The sequence below is a fragment of the Phaseolus vulgaris genome, chromosome 4 (genome assembly GCF_051622355.1).
Source record: "Phaseolus vulgaris cultivar YP4 chromosome 4, ASM5162235v1, whole genome shotgun sequence".
NCBI lineage: Eukaryota > Viridiplantae > Streptophyta > Magnoliopsida > Fabales > Fabaceae > Phaseolus > Phaseolus vulgaris.
Genome location: NC_143501.1, coordinates 6817883 through 6834354, shown reverse-complemented (window position 1 = coordinate 6834354; position 16472 = coordinate 6817883). Strand labels below are relative to the sequence as shown.

At 35.4% G+C, this 16472-nt stretch overlaps 2 protein-coding genes across 9 annotated transcripts; both read right to left on the bottom strand.

The window, feature by feature from the left end:
- Nucleotides 1-4: 4 nt before the first annotated feature.
- LOC137837044 (chaperone protein ClpB1) lies at nt 5-3283 on the bottom strand. The gene has a single exon (XM_068645870.2). It carries the CDS (start codon nt 3047-3049, stop codon nt 308-310), a length of 2742 nt encoding a protein of 913 aa, XP_068501971.1. The 5' UTR covers nt 3050-3283; the 3' UTR covers nt 5-307.
- A 2362-nt stretch (nt 3284-5645) lies between these two features.
- On the bottom strand, nt 5646-13934 carry LOC137837045 (pentatricopeptide repeat-containing protein At2g01510, mitochondrial). 8 transcript variants are annotated; one of them, XM_068645893.2, is made up of 10 exons: nt 13567-13889; nt 9839-11391; nt 7756-8788; nt 7397-7584; nt 7232-7310; nt 6713-6777; nt 6512-6590; nt 6284-6410; nt 6049-6145; nt 5646-5877 (listed from the first exon to the last, which is right to left on the bottom strand). In XM_068645893.2, exons 2-3 carry the CDS (start codon nt 11336-11338, stop codon nt 7982-7984), a joined length of 2307 nt encoding a protein of 768 aa, XP_068501994.1. In that variant the 5' UTR covers nt 11339-11391; nt 13567-13889; the 3' UTR covers nt 5646-5877; nt 6049-6145; nt 6284-6410; nt 6512-6590; nt 6713-6777; nt 7232-7310; nt 7397-7584; nt 7756-7981. The 8 variants fall into 8 exon arrangements, 6 of the variants coding, with proteins under 6 accessions (XP_068501994.1, XP_090157565.1, XP_090157566.1 ...); XM_090301439.1 differs by having other exon boundaries at nt 6049-6410; XM_090301440.1 differs by having other exon boundaries at nt 6049-6410; nt 7397-7537; nt 7814-8788.
- Nucleotides 13935-16472: the final 2538 nt, after the last annotated feature.

Here is a 16472-nt window from a genome sequence, read left to right as displayed (position 1 = left end):
TTTGTAAGGTAAAATTAATTAAGAACTTAATACTAATAAAGTATTTTGGTACAATTTATACAAGATTTGTTTGCATTGTAAACTGCAAACTTTGAATAAACCAAAACCAACTAAAATCTTTGGTTTGAAATTTTTTACATGTCTGAACTGAATACAATATTTACAAGAGGATGATCCTCCTGCAATCACTCCTATTTAGAAAAACTTTCAGAAGATGCGAAAGTATCAAAACAAGTTGTCGAAAAGAACCAGAAACATGAACTTAAAGGTCTCACAGTCATCATCCATCGTTATCATCAGTGTGCAGTCACATCTCCATTTCACCATCTTCATCCTCATCCATTTGCTCAATCTTCAACTTCTTCACTGCCTGGGCAGCATCAGATCGTTGCAGTGGTCCATTAGGCATCTGAATCAGAATATCAGACTTCTGACCAGTCACAGCATCAACCATTCCACCGTTGTTTTCCACCCGGTAAATTAGGTCGCTGCCCTCAGGACCAGCATCAATGTAGACAGTGGAGTTCTCATCAATTTCTTCCTTCACAAGCATTCTAGAAAGCTCCGTCACAACCTTCTTCTCCAGCCACCTCCTAATCGGTCTGGCACCATAAACCGGATCATAGCTCTCACTAAGGATATAGTCAAGAGCTGCATCAGTGACTGCCATGGCAATTCCCCTCTCAGCAAGACGAGAAGCAACGTCCTTCATTTGTAACCGTGCAACCTTCCTTAGTTGCTGGTGCGAAAGTGGATCAAACACAACAATTTCATCAAGCCGGTTCAACAGCTCTGGCCTAAAATGTCTTCTTACCTCCTGCATTACTTTATCACGACCCACTTGCATTGAAGATTTTCCTGAAAGTCCAGAAAGGAGGTGCTCTGCTCCAAGGTTAGAGGTCATGATGATGACCGTGTTTCTAAAGTCCACAGTGCGGCCTTGGCCATCGGTTAACCTTCCATCATCCAAGACTTGAAGGAGAGTGTTGAAGACAGATATGTGTGCCTTTTCTACTTCATCAAACAGTACCACACTGTAAGGTCTTCGCCTCACAGCTTCAGTTAGCTGACCACCTTCTTCATGTCCAACATACCCAGGTGGTGCACCAATCAAGCGTGAAACAGAGTGTTGCTCCATGTATTCAGACATGTCAATTCTCACCAACTGGTTTTCATCGTCAAAAAGTTGCTCGGCGAGGGCCTTTGCAAGCTCGGTCTTGCCAACACCAGTTGGACCCAAGAACAGGAAGGAGCCCGTTGGTTGTTGAGGTCTCCCAAGCCCTGCTCTTGATCTCAGCACAGCCTCTGCCACAGAATTAACTGCTTGGTCTTGTCCTACAACCCTCTTGTGCAATCTGTCAGCAAGACCAATCAACCTTTCTTTTTCATTTTGCCCAAGTCTCGTCACCGGTATGCCAGTCCAGCGGCTCACCACCTCCGCAATGTGTTCGGGTCCAACAGTTTCTGTCAACATTACATTCTCCTCAGTGTTCCCTTCAAGCCCTTGAATTGCAGATTCCACCTCCTGAATCGCCCCATACCGCAAATCCGCAGCTCTGGCAAGATCATATCGCCTCTCAGCCTCCAAAAGAGCAAAGTTCAGCTCTTCTCTTTTCTGCTTTAGTCGTCGAATCTCATCAACCCTCTGCTTCTCCTTTCTGTACTTCATCATCAAAGGTTGCAGCTTGTCTCTCAGGTCATCAAGCTCTTTCCGCACTTCTACCAAACGAGCTTTGCTGGCTTTGTCTTTCTCTTTCTCCAGAGCATGAAGTTCCACTTCCAACTGCATTCTCTTCCTTTCAAGGTTGTCAATTTCCTCTGGCTGGCTATCAAGCTGAACTCTCACATTCGCGCAAGCCTCGTCAACTAAATCAATTGCCTTGTCTGGAAGATGTCGACCAGTGATGTAGCGACTAGACAATTGAGCCGCCACAACCAAAGCACGATCAAGAATTCTTACACCATGGTGGCCTTCGTATCTTTCTTTCAAGCCACGGAGTATACTTACAGTATCAACAACACTCGGTTCCGCCACATACACCTGCTGAAACCTTCTCTCAAAGGCTGCATCCTTCTCCACATACTTCCTATACTCCTCAAGTGTAGTGGCGCCAATGCACCTCAACTGACCCCGCGCAAGCATTGGCTTAAACAAATTAGCAGCATCCATGGAACCCTCACCTTTCCCAGCACCGAGAACCAGATGAATCTCATCAATGAACAGAATAACCTTCCCCTGAGCCTCTTCCACCTCCTTCAAAACTGCCTTCAACCGCTCCTCAAACTCCCCTCTGTACTTCGCACCCGCAACCAACGCACCCATGTCCAATGCAATTAGCCTAACATCAGCAAGATTACTAGGAACATCTCCTTTAACTATCCTCTGAGCCAACCCTTCAACCACAGCGGTTTTTCCAACACCCGGTTCACCAATCAAAACCGGGTTATTTTTTGTTCTTCTGGACAAAATCCTCACAACCCTTCGTATTTCCTCATCCCTTCCAATAACCGGGTCGAGCTTTCCTGCCTGTTCCACAAGGTCTCTTCCATAGGTATGCAAAGCCTGAAAGGTCGTGTCACCGGTGGCGCTTTCCACTTTCCTCCCTTCCTTGCCGCGAAGCTTCTCGACTTCCGATTTGACCTTCGATGCCGCCACGCCGGCTTCCTTGAGCAACTCCGCGATCTGAGAATCTTCCAGAAGGCCGAGGATGAGCTGGTCGACTGCCAGGTGCGTGTCGCCACGCGTCTTCTGGTGCGTCTGCGCTCTGCGGATGACTTTCACGAGGTTCGTGCTTGCCGGAACCTCATCCGGAGGAGGAGTTTGCGAGGGCAGTTTCGTCAGCGCCTTGCTGAACACTCTCTCCGCCGCGCGCGCCGATTCCTCGCCGGCCGCATTGGATAACGCTTGGAAGAAGATTCCGGCCTTGTCGGAGAGCAGAGAGGAGGCGAGGTGGAGAGGAGTGAACTGCGCGTGGCCATTGCTCACCGCTGTTTCGTGAGCAGTGACGAGAGCCTCGTTGGTCTTGTGCGTAAACTTCTCGGGATTCATTTTCGGACTTGAGATTATAGGTTTGATTTGTGGGAATAGAGAGATGAAATGTTAAGGAAAAAACGAACAGAATATGAATTGGTTTGAGTTTTGAGTGATCAATGTCTGAAATGAGGAAGAAAGGAAGCATAGCCAATTTATTACTGGAAAAGATGTTTCTTGAAAGTTTTAGAGCCTCCTTGAGGATGAATAAGAAGCTTCTTGAAAGTTTTAGAGCTTCTTGAGGATAAAGAAGAAGCTACCAGATACTTCCATTTTTTGTTATTTTAAATAAAATAATAGTTTATTATGTCATCATAATAAGCTATTCTCACTGTAAATACCAATTCTCTTTCTCTTTACAATAATTTTATTCTACCAATATTATTTTCTTCAATTGAAAATCAAAATCCTTACATGAGAACAAACCATTTTATAATATGTTCTTAAGAAAAGAATAATATGAAAAGAACCCAGAATTCGATGCAATAAAATGCAAAAGTTCGAAGAGGGAAAGAAATAAAAGAATTTATTAAATCAACATGTACTATTTCACTAGTAACTAATTATAAGACACACTGTTTTGATTTTGTTAAGTTTTAGACACTATTTTATTTGACAAACTTCCCATAAATAAATAATCACCAAGGAAAACATAAAAAAGTCATTGCTTGATCTCTTGATGTTTGAACAATTGCTCCCATTTGCATCATACATACTGAAATATGATATTTGTTGTTGACCCGAAAAAATAGACAAAATAAACTTCAAATATTACAATAAATTATAGACCATAATTAAATGTGCGATTAATTAATTAATTATGTATTGACTTAATTTGTGAACGATCTAAAAATAGTTAAGTACATAAGTCTTTCATAACTTAGATAACAGACTAAGAAGTATTTGAGAGAACAAAAATATTTAGTTTAAGAAAAAACTCATATCAATTATAATTTGTTAACAGAAGAAAAATCAGATATGTTAAAATGATATTGTCGAAGTATACTAACAAAATTATCAAAATTATAAAAAACCGAAATAAGGAGTGATATAATTATAATTGTAATTAGTCACGTCATTATTTAGATTTTAATAATATATGTGTTGTCTTTATTTTAATATTATCACGTTGATAGGACTTAATTTTTTATACCGTGAAAATATGACAAATTATTAACATGATGTTGTAGCAGCCTTTTTTTTTATTTCTTTTGCCAAAATGGTAAACATGATTTAATAGATTTTTTAATGTAGTTGTGGGTTTCACATACAACCTACTGTTTACTTATTAAGATAAAGTAATATTCATGCTATAAGATTTTAGTAAAATCATAGTTTGATTAATAATGTCAAAAGAAATAGTTATACCCTAAAAAAAATTATATTAAGGTTGAATAATTAAAATTATGATTTAATTGGATGAATATGTTAATGTGTGTTTGATATGGATTTCAATTTTAAATTATAGTTAAGCTAATTTGTATGTGATATTTCAAACTAAAAATTACGGAAATCATCTGTAAAAAATACAAATTTTCTTATATTGAAGTAAATTATTTTTATTATTTATTTTTGTAATTCAATTTATGTTTGAATACTATCTTTATTAAAATTTATGTTTTTTTTTTCCTTAAAAGACTATAATGTACTATTTATTCTTTAGATATTATTACATTTTTATTCTGTGGACATATTAATTTCTACAAACAGTTTAATTTTTGTTAACATTTGAACTTGAATTTTATTTAATATCTATTAAAGTTTTATTTTAAAATTTTGTTATTTTACAAATTATACACACTGACAATTATTATTTTACAGTGAAAATCCAATTTATAGGAAAAACACTTAAAATTTATTAACATTTAATCAAAAATTCATTTTTAAGAAAAGGAAACTTTGTTCATTTATTAAATATGTCAATTAATTTTTTTAATCTATCAAATCAATTAAATTATTGTTTCATTTTTCTTCATTTTTTTACTCTCTTTTATTAAACAATCAAATATTTCACTTTTTCTCTCTTTTCTTTCTTTCCTTCTTTGCTATCTTATTTTCACTTCTCAGTCCAAACAAACAATTAAAGTGGTGTGTGAAGTCTTAAGAAGTTCTTTTGGTGAGGTAAATGGTCTTTTGAAGTTGTTATAAAGAGCTAAAGCAGCATCATGAGAAATTAGTTGTATAACAAAATTTAAATGCATGATCAATTACTGAAAATGAAAGTTCTTTCTGATGATAGCCCATTTTGTTTTGTGGTGATTGAATCTTCAATCCACCTCATATTTGGTTGTTATTCCTCCTATAAAGTGTAACAAAGATGTTATGAATGTTGGAGCTTATCTAATCCTTTTTCTACTGATTATGCATCTCCTTTGTGACCATATTTGAGAAATGAAAGAGAACAAAAATGCAGAATTGTGAAAATTACTGATGTAATGTTTTGGTTTAAACCACTTATTATAACTCCAAGTTATTATATAATATAATTTCAAATCACTTAGATCGATGTTAAATTAGACAAATTTTAGTATAACTCCATATTATTATATATTTCAGTACAGTAATATAGTCCTAGATCACTCCAGAATCAAGAATAAATTAAACAGATTTTAATTGGTCTCCAATAAATATTGGCAAGAGTGGAGCAGAATTAAGTTAAAAATGAAACTTGCAATATTAAATATGTGATGAGCTTAGTCCATTTATCCATGCTAGATGTCACCATAAAAGAGATGAATATAGGACATAAAGTTTTCAAATTGGTATGGATGGATTATTCCTCCTAGAATTGTTACCCCTTGACCTTGGATTTTTTGAAAACCAATACACCACACTGCTGCACCACCCTGTAACATGCATAGGTTCACCATAGCATCTAGTGAGGTCACATATAGTACACAAAAGTTGGACAATACAAAGCAATAAAGTGTACGTGAAGAACAAAATGCTATCAGCAATATCTGTTCTCAAGACGCTCAGAGAATCTAAGAAATAGCAATTGAAGTTTGAATACTTACAATAGAATTATGTTGTATCAGGTAGTCCCGTGATCTTAAAAGCAGAGATGCCCCACCAGCAAAGTTCAGACTTACTTGAGGAAAAACGTTAGTGACACTAGACACCGTACATGCAAAAAGGATTTAGAAAAACAGACTATCAAGATGATCCACTTTTTAGAACCCAATTACCAATGGGAAAAATAAAATAAAAAAGAAAGTCCAAAAAAGAGAAGCATAAAATACTCAGTCTAACTTAGTGGTGAGTAAGTAACATTGATTTCCCCTGGAAACAACAGTGCGTACAGATTGTAGAATTGTAGTTGTAATCTGCATTGATGAAAATAAGCATTCTTGCCATCAATAATTGATAAACCTCCAACCTAGCAAAAAAGCATGCAATGATTAATGATTGCTAATTATTGCATGACGATAAACATTAAAGCAATATATGTTTTAGATAAACTGAATTATTTGAAATTACCTAACTGAAACTCATCGCATTGACAAAAGGATCATAACCCTTTATTAGATTGAGTTTCTCCAAATGATCACAAGTATGCCTGTACTATGCAAAACATCCATAAACTTCTAGGAAGAATGATATTTGGATCTCACAGTACAAGTTGCCATAGCAGTAGTTAATCATATGCACAAATTTATCAAGTAAAAACCCTGAAAATACCTTTTTATTTGGTTATCTTATCATGAACTTGGTTTCTTCATGGTGTCTTGCTCTTAACTTGCAGGCTGATAAACATGAAGCTCCAGTGAGCAGTTGGCATGAAAAACAAAGAATATTCTGATTTTTAGCATCTAGTAAATTTTCCTTTTGGGTTCCTTCAGCTTCTTTCAGGTTTAACCTTTTTTCAGATAGAAGTGACTAACTAATTACTAAAACAAGTGTTAATCACATTGCTAAGATGTTAATCTTTCTAAAACAAGTGTTTATCATCTTCTTCTATCAACTTCAAGTGGAAAAATTTAAAGATAACTCTTTTATTCCTAAAATTGTATATCAAAATGTAAATATGAACTTGTCCTTGTTTATATTAGAGAATCCCAACAAACATTGCATGATTGTTGAAATGTAAATGTCTACAACTTTTAAAATATTGGTATGCATCAATTGAAGCAAAGTGCAACTTTGAAAAGGCTTATGTTAAATACTTTATATTTTTCAATCAATTACTTTAGTCCTTACCACCAGGTGGTACAATTGCAAGAGCCATAACATTGTTTTCCTCCAATTCCATAGCTATTAGATTTATTTCATTAAGTCCCTACAAAGGTATACAAGTGTTATTCATTCCATAAAGTGAACATCACAAGCATCTATACAAACAATTATTTTATAATCAACACATACCAACAAATCATTTGTACCATCATCACTTGATATCAAAGGACCACCTCCTCCTCCTTGGAATGTACCTCTTCATCTGCTACCGAATCTTCCTCATTGACTTCCTCATATTGTTCTCCATTTTCTTGAGGCTCTCCAGTTTCACTGGATTTTGAATCTTCTTTAGATGATTCATCGTTTTCTTGATATTTCTGATGTTGAATGACATTTATTACATTGCAAGTATAAGTATTTTTATAGTGAAAGCATTAGAGCAAGTTTTTTATGAAAAATGATCACATTGTAATAATGACATTGATAAATTTTTGTTAACTATAATTCTGACAAATAAATTGTGAAACAGGATTCGGAAAAGAGATAACTTCTCTATGATGTAATTCAAAGAAATGCCACATTCCAACTTCAATCAGATGATCATACTTTGTGATTCTGACTAAGGTCGTTGCAATTCAGATTATCTGATCACCCTTGTCAGCTTTATACATTCGCGTGGATCAACACAGACATAAATGTGCTTCACATTGCTTTCAGCACTTCTCAAATAGTACAACTATTCTTTTAGTTAATTTCCATCGTATCTGTCTATTCTTACCAATAATCCCCACAGGAACAGATACCGTCATTGAAGTGGTGAAACCGGTTAGAATCCCTTAAGATAATCAATCTTCCAACAATCTTGGATATGTGTCTGATGGCATTATGACAGTCTTGACAAACACGTAAGTTTTTCATGACTCGTATTGGTCTGCCAGCACGAATAGTCAGAATTCCAAATGCTACAGCCAATTTCTCACTGTGATACTTGAGCATGTGCTCCTTTTCTTCCTCTTCCACATCATGCAAAACCAATTTTGTTGAAGAAACATACCCGTCACGCCTCATTTTCAAATCTAGCTCTTCTAAGAAGGCATATATTCTATCCTTTTCTGGGTGGAAACAATCCCCAACTGCGAATGTATGAATCTTGTTTTGTACCTCAACCCAACTATATCCAGTTACCTTCTGCACACCAACTTCCTTCATTCTTGATCTCATCTTGCCAACATCAACCCACCTACCAGAAGCCGCATATAGATTTGAAAGAAGGACATACATCCCTGAGTTGTGAGGTTCCATCTTAAAAACCATCTCAGCAGCCTTCTCACCCAGTTCAATGTTACCATGAATCCGGCTTGCACCTAAGAGAGCTCCCCATGATGCGGCACCAGGCTCAAATGGCATTTTTCTCATTAAGTTCTCTGCTTCTTCCAGGCGGCCAGCTCTTCCAAGAAGATCAATCATGCAAGTATAATGTTTTGAACTTGGTGTTACATTGTAATTACTATTCATTGAATAAAAGTATTCAGTTCCCCTGTCTATCAAGCCAGCATGACTACATGCAGATAAAACACTAACCTGAAACATAATTAGAAGAATAAACAGAAAGTTAGAACACAGGAAAGGGTTAACGAAGGCATGCCACTACTGATTTGTAGAGACAAACAAGATTAACGACTCCTTTTTAGTTCTTTTTTCAGTAATTGATTATAGTTTACCGGGCTAAGAGGAAAGTACTTGAACAACTAATTGTATTTACAGGGAAAAAGAAAAACTTTACTAAAACAAGGAGGTTGCAATAAAAATGAAGATACCACACAAAGGAAGAAAACTAAGGGAATCCGTTATTAGTGCAGGGGGCACCTATCTTTCATCTTATGAGATAAATAAAGCCAAGAGGTTCAGTAACACAAGCTAGATAAAACTAAGCAAATTGACATTGTACACAAATGCTCTAGTAGCATTTCTGATAGGATTTGCTTATCCAAGTTGATGATAGTGACAAAAGAAAGACAAAGTCAGAGAGACCACAGCAGTATACTCTCGCTTTCCCTTATTCCACTTTTGTCTGTACTTAATTTTTTGGTATTTTTTTGTGTACTTGATGAAATACTTCTCTTGCAACAAATTTAAAAGTACACAACGGCATGCATCACTCATAACTAAAGAAGAGAAGTAGTGGGGGTAAGAACCAACAAAACTGTATTAAAAAGTTATCTTTTATATTAAGCTGTTCCAATTAATAAGGTCAACTAATCAAGAACATTCTTAACACCATATACTACATCAGTGTCAATTTCTTCATGAACAAACATAATCATCACAATATAAGTAATAGATTAAGAAAATGATAATGTATTACAGTATTACTAACAAGGATTAATTTCATATCAAGAGAGATAGCAGGTTCTAGAGTATGAGATACTGAGTACAAAGAAAACAGGAGAACGAATGGTCCAAGGGAATTCAAGAGATTTCCACATCTTCCCAATGCCCAATCTAATTCCAGCCTAAACCTTCCCAAGCTTATACCTCCTATAAACCAAACTGGATGACATATGAAGTACATGCAAACAACAAGCTCTAAATGAAAAATCTAAATTCTTATGAAATGTAAAGAATGTATACCATTGTAATCTCATCAGGTTTAACACCTTCTTTCTTCATTGATTCAAATAAAATTAAAGCTTGCCCACCAAGTCCATGCCTAGCATAACCAGCTATCATTGTGTTCCAAGAGACGACGTCTTTCTCCTCTATTCCTTCAAACACTTTATTAGCCTCATCTGTGCTGCCACATTTAAAATACATCCCAAGAAGCGCATTTCCCACAAAACAACCAGTCTCAAATCCTGCCTTCACCGCCTGCCCATGAACTTGTTTCCCTAACTCCAAGGCAGCAATATCAGCACATGAGCTCAAAGCACAACTAAAGGTAGACCTATTGGAACTTTCCCCATCTCGTTTCATCTCCAAAAACATGTTAAGAGCCTCCTCAAAGTGTTCATTCTGAGTATAGCCAGCAATGATCGCTGCCCAAGATACACAATCACGCTGAGGCATCACGTCAAACAGTTTTCTGGCTTGAGTTATACCACCATTCTGACAATAGCCAGTAATCATGGTATTCCATGAACTTATATTTTGACAGGGCATTGCCTCAAACAACTCCCTCGCAGTGTCCATTTTCTTGTCTTGCACATATCCCGCAAGCATTGCATTGTATGAAATTTCATTTTTTACCGGCATCTCGTCAAAATATTTTCCTGCTTCATCCACCATTCCATTTTGCACATATCCAGAAACCATTGTCGTCCAAGTGAACACGTCCCGAACTGGAGATTCATGGAACAACCTCTTAGTCTGAGACAAATCTCCAACCTGAGCATAACTAGAAATCATAGTGTTCCAGGAGATGGCATCCCTAACAGGCATCTGGTCAAAAATTCGCTTAGCATCACCCAACATGTTTCTCTTCACATACCCACCCATCAAACAATTCCAAGAAATCAATTCCCAGTCCGATTGGGACTCAAACAGTTGTCGTGCCTCCTCAAGTCTCCCGTTGTGAACATAAGCTGCAAGCAGCCCATTCCAGGAGATGGAATTCCTATGAGGCATCTTATTAAAAACCTCCCTTGCCTCATCAACAAATCCATTCTGGGCATACCCAGACAACATGGCATTCCAGGATACAACATCCTTTTCAGGCATAAGGTCAAACAACTTGCGGGCTTCGCCGAGCCTGCGGTTCCTAACATATCCAGTGAGCATAACGTTCCAGGAAAACAAGTCCCTCTCAGGCATTTTATCGAACAGGTCCCTTGCGAGGGAGAACTTTGCGTTCCTCAAGTACCCAGATATCATGGCGTTGTAGGAGACAGAGCTCCAACGAGGCATGGAGTTGAAGACTCGAAGAGCAGAGTCGCAGTGGCCATTGCGCATGTGGGAAGAAATGGCCTTGTTCCATGTCACAATGTCAGGGTCTTTGACTTTGACGGAGTTGGTGGTGGTGGATGAAGACTCGTTGCTTCTGCTTCGTCTTTTACTCCTATAACTATTCGTACAAAGATAACGTGAATTACACTTACGCAAATGCCTCACAACATAGACATAGTTGGTGTGCATTATATTATGCTTCCACGCACACTGTCTTCTTCACCATGCATCAACTTGTTCAACTATCAAGAAAATACATGTCACTAATGTTAGCAAAAAGAGGTAAAATATCTTCATATACTATTAAAGTATAACACATAAAGAAGAAAGGTTCAACTCTCAAAATAAAGTATAAAGGTCATCGAAGAAAGAGAGAAGGTACAATAATAGAGTACAATTTGTACTTATAACTAGTTTAATTCTCATCATATTTCACACTGTTACCAATAATCCCCACAAGAACAAATACCCTCACTGAAGTGGTGAAATCGATGAGAATCCCTTACAATTATCAACCTTCCAACAATCTTGGATTTGTGTTTGTTGGCATTATGACAGTCTTCACACACTCGTAAGTTTTTCATGACACGTATTGGTCTACCGGCCTGTAGAGTCAGAATTCCAAATGCTACAGCTAATTTCTGACTGTGATACTTTAGCATATGCTTTTTCTCCTCCTCTTCCACATCATGCAAGACCAATTTTGTTGAAGGAACATACCCTTCTTGTTTCATTTTTAAATCTAACTCTTCTAAGAAAGTGCATATTCTACGTTTCTCTGGGTGAAAAAAATCCCCAACTGTGAATGTATGAATCTTGTTATGTACCTCAACCCAACTATACCCTAGTGTTTTCTGAACACCAACTTCCCTCATTTTCAATCTAATTTTACTAACATCGACCCATCTTCCTAAAGCTGCATATAAATTTGAAAGAAGAACATACATTCCCGAGTTATGAGGTTCCATCTTGAAAATCATCTCAGCAGCCTTCTCACATAGTTCCATATTGCTATGAATTCGGCTTGCACCTAATAGAGCTCCCCATGTTGCAACATCTGGCTCAAAAGGCATGTTTCTGATTAAGTTTTATGCTTCTTCCAGACAGCCTGCTCTACCAAGAAGATCGACAGTGCAAGTATAATGATTTGAATTTGGTTTCACACCATAATCCTTATCCATTGAATGAAAATATTCAGTACCCCTGTCTGTCAAGCCATTATGACTGCAAGCTGACAGCACACCAACCTAAAATATTATTTGAAGTAAAATGATATTTCTTGTAGAATAGAGTCAAAAGGCAAGCTAGTGCATTATAGATAAAACAATAATATTCCTCATTCATAATTGATTTGCCATTTGCTCCTGCAAAAAGAAAAGTTATTTGAAAGATAGGAATAACTTTGGAAATGGATGATTAAACTGGGTTAAGTATTAAAGCCTAAAACTTAATCAGAAATTGAGTTATTAATCTGTTGAAGTAAAAAAACAATTAAGTGAAATTTAAGCAATAATGACAATTATTCACGCATAAGAAGAGCGTAAAATATGTGTACCATGGTAATCTCATCAGGTTTAACCCCAGCTGTGATCATTGACTCAAATACTGTTAAAGCCAGCCATCCATGCCTAGCATAACCAGATAACATTGTGTTCCAAGAGCCATCTATGCAGCCACATTTACAGTACATTCCAACAAGTGCATTCCCCACTAAACACCCGTTCTCATACCCTGTCTTCACCACCTGTCCATGAACTTGTTTCCCTAACTCCAAAGCAGCTATATAGCACATGTGCTCAGCGCACAACAAAGGGTGGATCTTACCTAGGCAAGTCTTGGTTAAACATTTGGTTAAAACTTGTTCAAATATTGGATTGACAACTTGCACATTAAACAGCCTTTGTTCTGTTTTTTTGGAGATTTCATTGGTTTCATATTTGTTATTACTCATGGATTTTAATATTAATGTCTTTTCAAATATGAGTTTGGCAGACCAGCCTATGAACTTTTTTTTTTATTTTTATAAAATGCCTATGAACCTTTTCTGTAATACTCAATTTCACTTTATGCACAGAGAGAGTTTGTGCTCCCAAGGATGAAAGTAAACAACACAACGATTCTGAAAATCCAAGTGGATCAAATCTGCCGAGTTCTACAGAGTCTAATGCAACAGGTTTTCAAAATCATGGTTGTCAAGTCAACTCGTTAACTCATCCGAGTTCACGTTTCCACATACCTTACCGAGTTAACTCGGTAGTAAACTCGGTTTTTTGAGTAAACCCGGCAGAATCGGAGTGAACTCGGTGAACTCGCTCAAAGTCGCGAATCTGCTCCAAGTTTGCGAGTTCAACTGGGTTTTCGTTTTAACCCAAAACGGTGTCCTTTTGAATGGGAAAAATTAAATGAAATAAACTGACCTTTAGGATTTCGCGTTTCGTTTTCGTTTTGGTTTCACTTTGCGGCTACTGTGGAGTGCGCGGAGGTTGTGCGTCTTCTCTGAACGAGTGCGGCGGTGGTGGCGATCGAGCGGAATGGTTGCGGTTGTGGCGGTTCGTACATTCGTGCGTTCGTGCGGCGGCGATTGCGGTGGTCGCGAGTTGCAGGTCGACGGTGGTGTGAAGGTGTCGTTCATCATATAAGGTTAGAGATGGATGGTGTGGAATTAGGGTTCCATTGTTACGTGGTCTGATATAGGAAATTAGGGTTCTGTTTTTATTTTATTGGTTGCACAAAATGGACTCCAAATTGGATTTTTTTTACTTAATTGAGGTGCAGAATTTATTTTTGTTTGCTAATATCTTTTCACGTGCATGGCTTTATGAAAAGAGAAATTGTTTTCTAGTTTAAGAACATGATGTTCCAACCAATCTTTTAGGGGGTGTTTGCTTTTGGGGGTGGTACTGTAGACGCAGACGGATGTTGGGTGCCATCCCCGTTTGGATTTGTAGATGGGTGAGGGTGAGGGTGAGAAGAAAGTTGGTCAAAATGAGGGTCTTCTCATAAGTGAAGAGAAAGGAGAGGGTGAGGGAGTGAGTGCCACGTAGGATAAGAGAAAAGTTATGTGTGCCCTTCACTTGAAGGTATCTGGCCATGCATGAGGAAGTATTTTGTTTGAAGCTTTTCAGCAAAAGCATGCATGCACATCAGCAACAAGCACATGAGATTCCTCACAAAACAGAGACAATTCACTTGTTCACAAAGCTTCTGTGAATTTAATTTCGTTCTTAACCGACTATGAGTGAAAATGAACGTCTGCCATAATCGATTATGTGGGAAAAAATTTGGTGGGATAATCGATTATGGTGTTTTTTGCACTTGAAGCATAATCGATTATGTGTGGTATATTGTGAATAATCGATTATGCTCACGACATAATCGATTATCTGTAAAAAAAATTTGGTGGGATAATCGATTATGGTATTTTTTGCACTTGAAGCATAATCGATTATGTGTGGTATACTGTGGATAATCGATTATGTGATAATTTACACTGAGGTGATAATCGATTATGTTTCTTAATTTTTCAGACTTTTGGATTTCTATTTTTTGAATTAATTTTTGAATGATTTTTTGGACAATTTTATTTTGAATTAAATTTGTTTTAATTATTTTAAAGTACTTGTTAATTAGTTTATAATTTTAGATGTGAATGTTTAGGAAAATTGATTATCTAAAATTGTATATTATTAATGTAAAAATTTCATGAAATTTGAATATGTTATTTTTTTATATGAATTGAATTCAATTTATTATAGATTGAAATTAGAGATCTATTATTTTAATATGCCTTTATTAAAAAGATTATAAAAATTGTTGCAGTAATTTAAAAACGGAAAAACTAAATATACAAAAGATTTTTTAACATTTAACAATGTTAATAAATAAATTTATGAATGTATACATAATAATTTTATTTTTTTAACTTTGAAGCTGTTAATAAATAAATTTTTTGATTTAAATTTACATAATAGATTATTTTTTAGAAATTATTATTTTTACAGAATGTAAATATAACTTTTTAATGTTATTTTTTAAAACAAATATTGTATTAATAAAAAAAAGAAAAAAAATTACATAATAAATTAGAATTTGTAATATTATGTGTACATAGTTACTATTTTCTGAACATTTAATTCTTTATAAAAAAATATATTTATTTATTTGAAATGATTATTTTTACTTAATGGAAATATAAATTTTGAATGCTATATTTTATAATTTTGGACATTTTACATACACATACCATAAAATACATATAATTTATTTGTCATATGTTATTATGAAAAAATTAAAACAAATATTGTAGTAATTAAAAAGAACAGAAAAAATTACATAATAAATTCGATATTTTAATAACATATGTAGATATTTAATATTTTTTTAACATTTAATGCTTTATAAAAAAACATTTATTTATTTGAAATTATTATTTTTACAGAATTTAAATATAATTTTTTAATGTTATTTTTTTTAAAAAATATTATTAATTAAAAAAACAGAAAAAGATTACATAATAAATTAGAATTTGTAATAATATGTCTACATAGTTACTATTTTTTGAGCATTTAATTCTTTATAAAGAAATATATTTATTTATTTGAAATGATTATTTTTACTTAATGGAAATAGAAATTTTGAATGATATATTTTATATTTTTGGATATTTTACATACACATACCATAAAATACATATAATTTATTTGTCATAGTTTACATAAAAATTATTTATTTGAAAATTATTATTTTTATAGAATGAAAATACAAATTTTGAATGTTATATTTATAATTTTTGTTCATTTTACATAGACATACCATAATGTTGTGAACTATTTGCATTATATATGGCATCCCAGAAACGCCACAGAATCCATAAGGGTAAAGAGCCAGTAGAAGGTCATGCCGTTAATCCTCCACCAACAACGGGGATTGAAGAAGTACTTAATTATTCAAGATACTTTACTTCAAAACGGCAAATGATGGTGTTTGAAAATATGTTTCATGGAAGACCAGTCATAACTTCGAAAGCAATGCATTCTCCTTTTTTTGTTGCACCAGGGTTTGAATTTCAAAAGCTTCTAAACTTCCAGCACTTACAAACTTTCCTTGGAAAGAAACTTCCCTACTATGAGGAATTAGTGCGAGTGTTTTATACAAATTTGAAGATCACACCTCATGGTGAACTTGCCATTGAGATTTGTGGTAAGCGGATACACATCAATGAAATGGATTGGATTAATATTGCTTATTTGAGGTATGACGGTGTTAAGTTAACACTTGGGACGATCCCTGAGGACTGTAATTTTGATCGAGCCTTAGCATTATC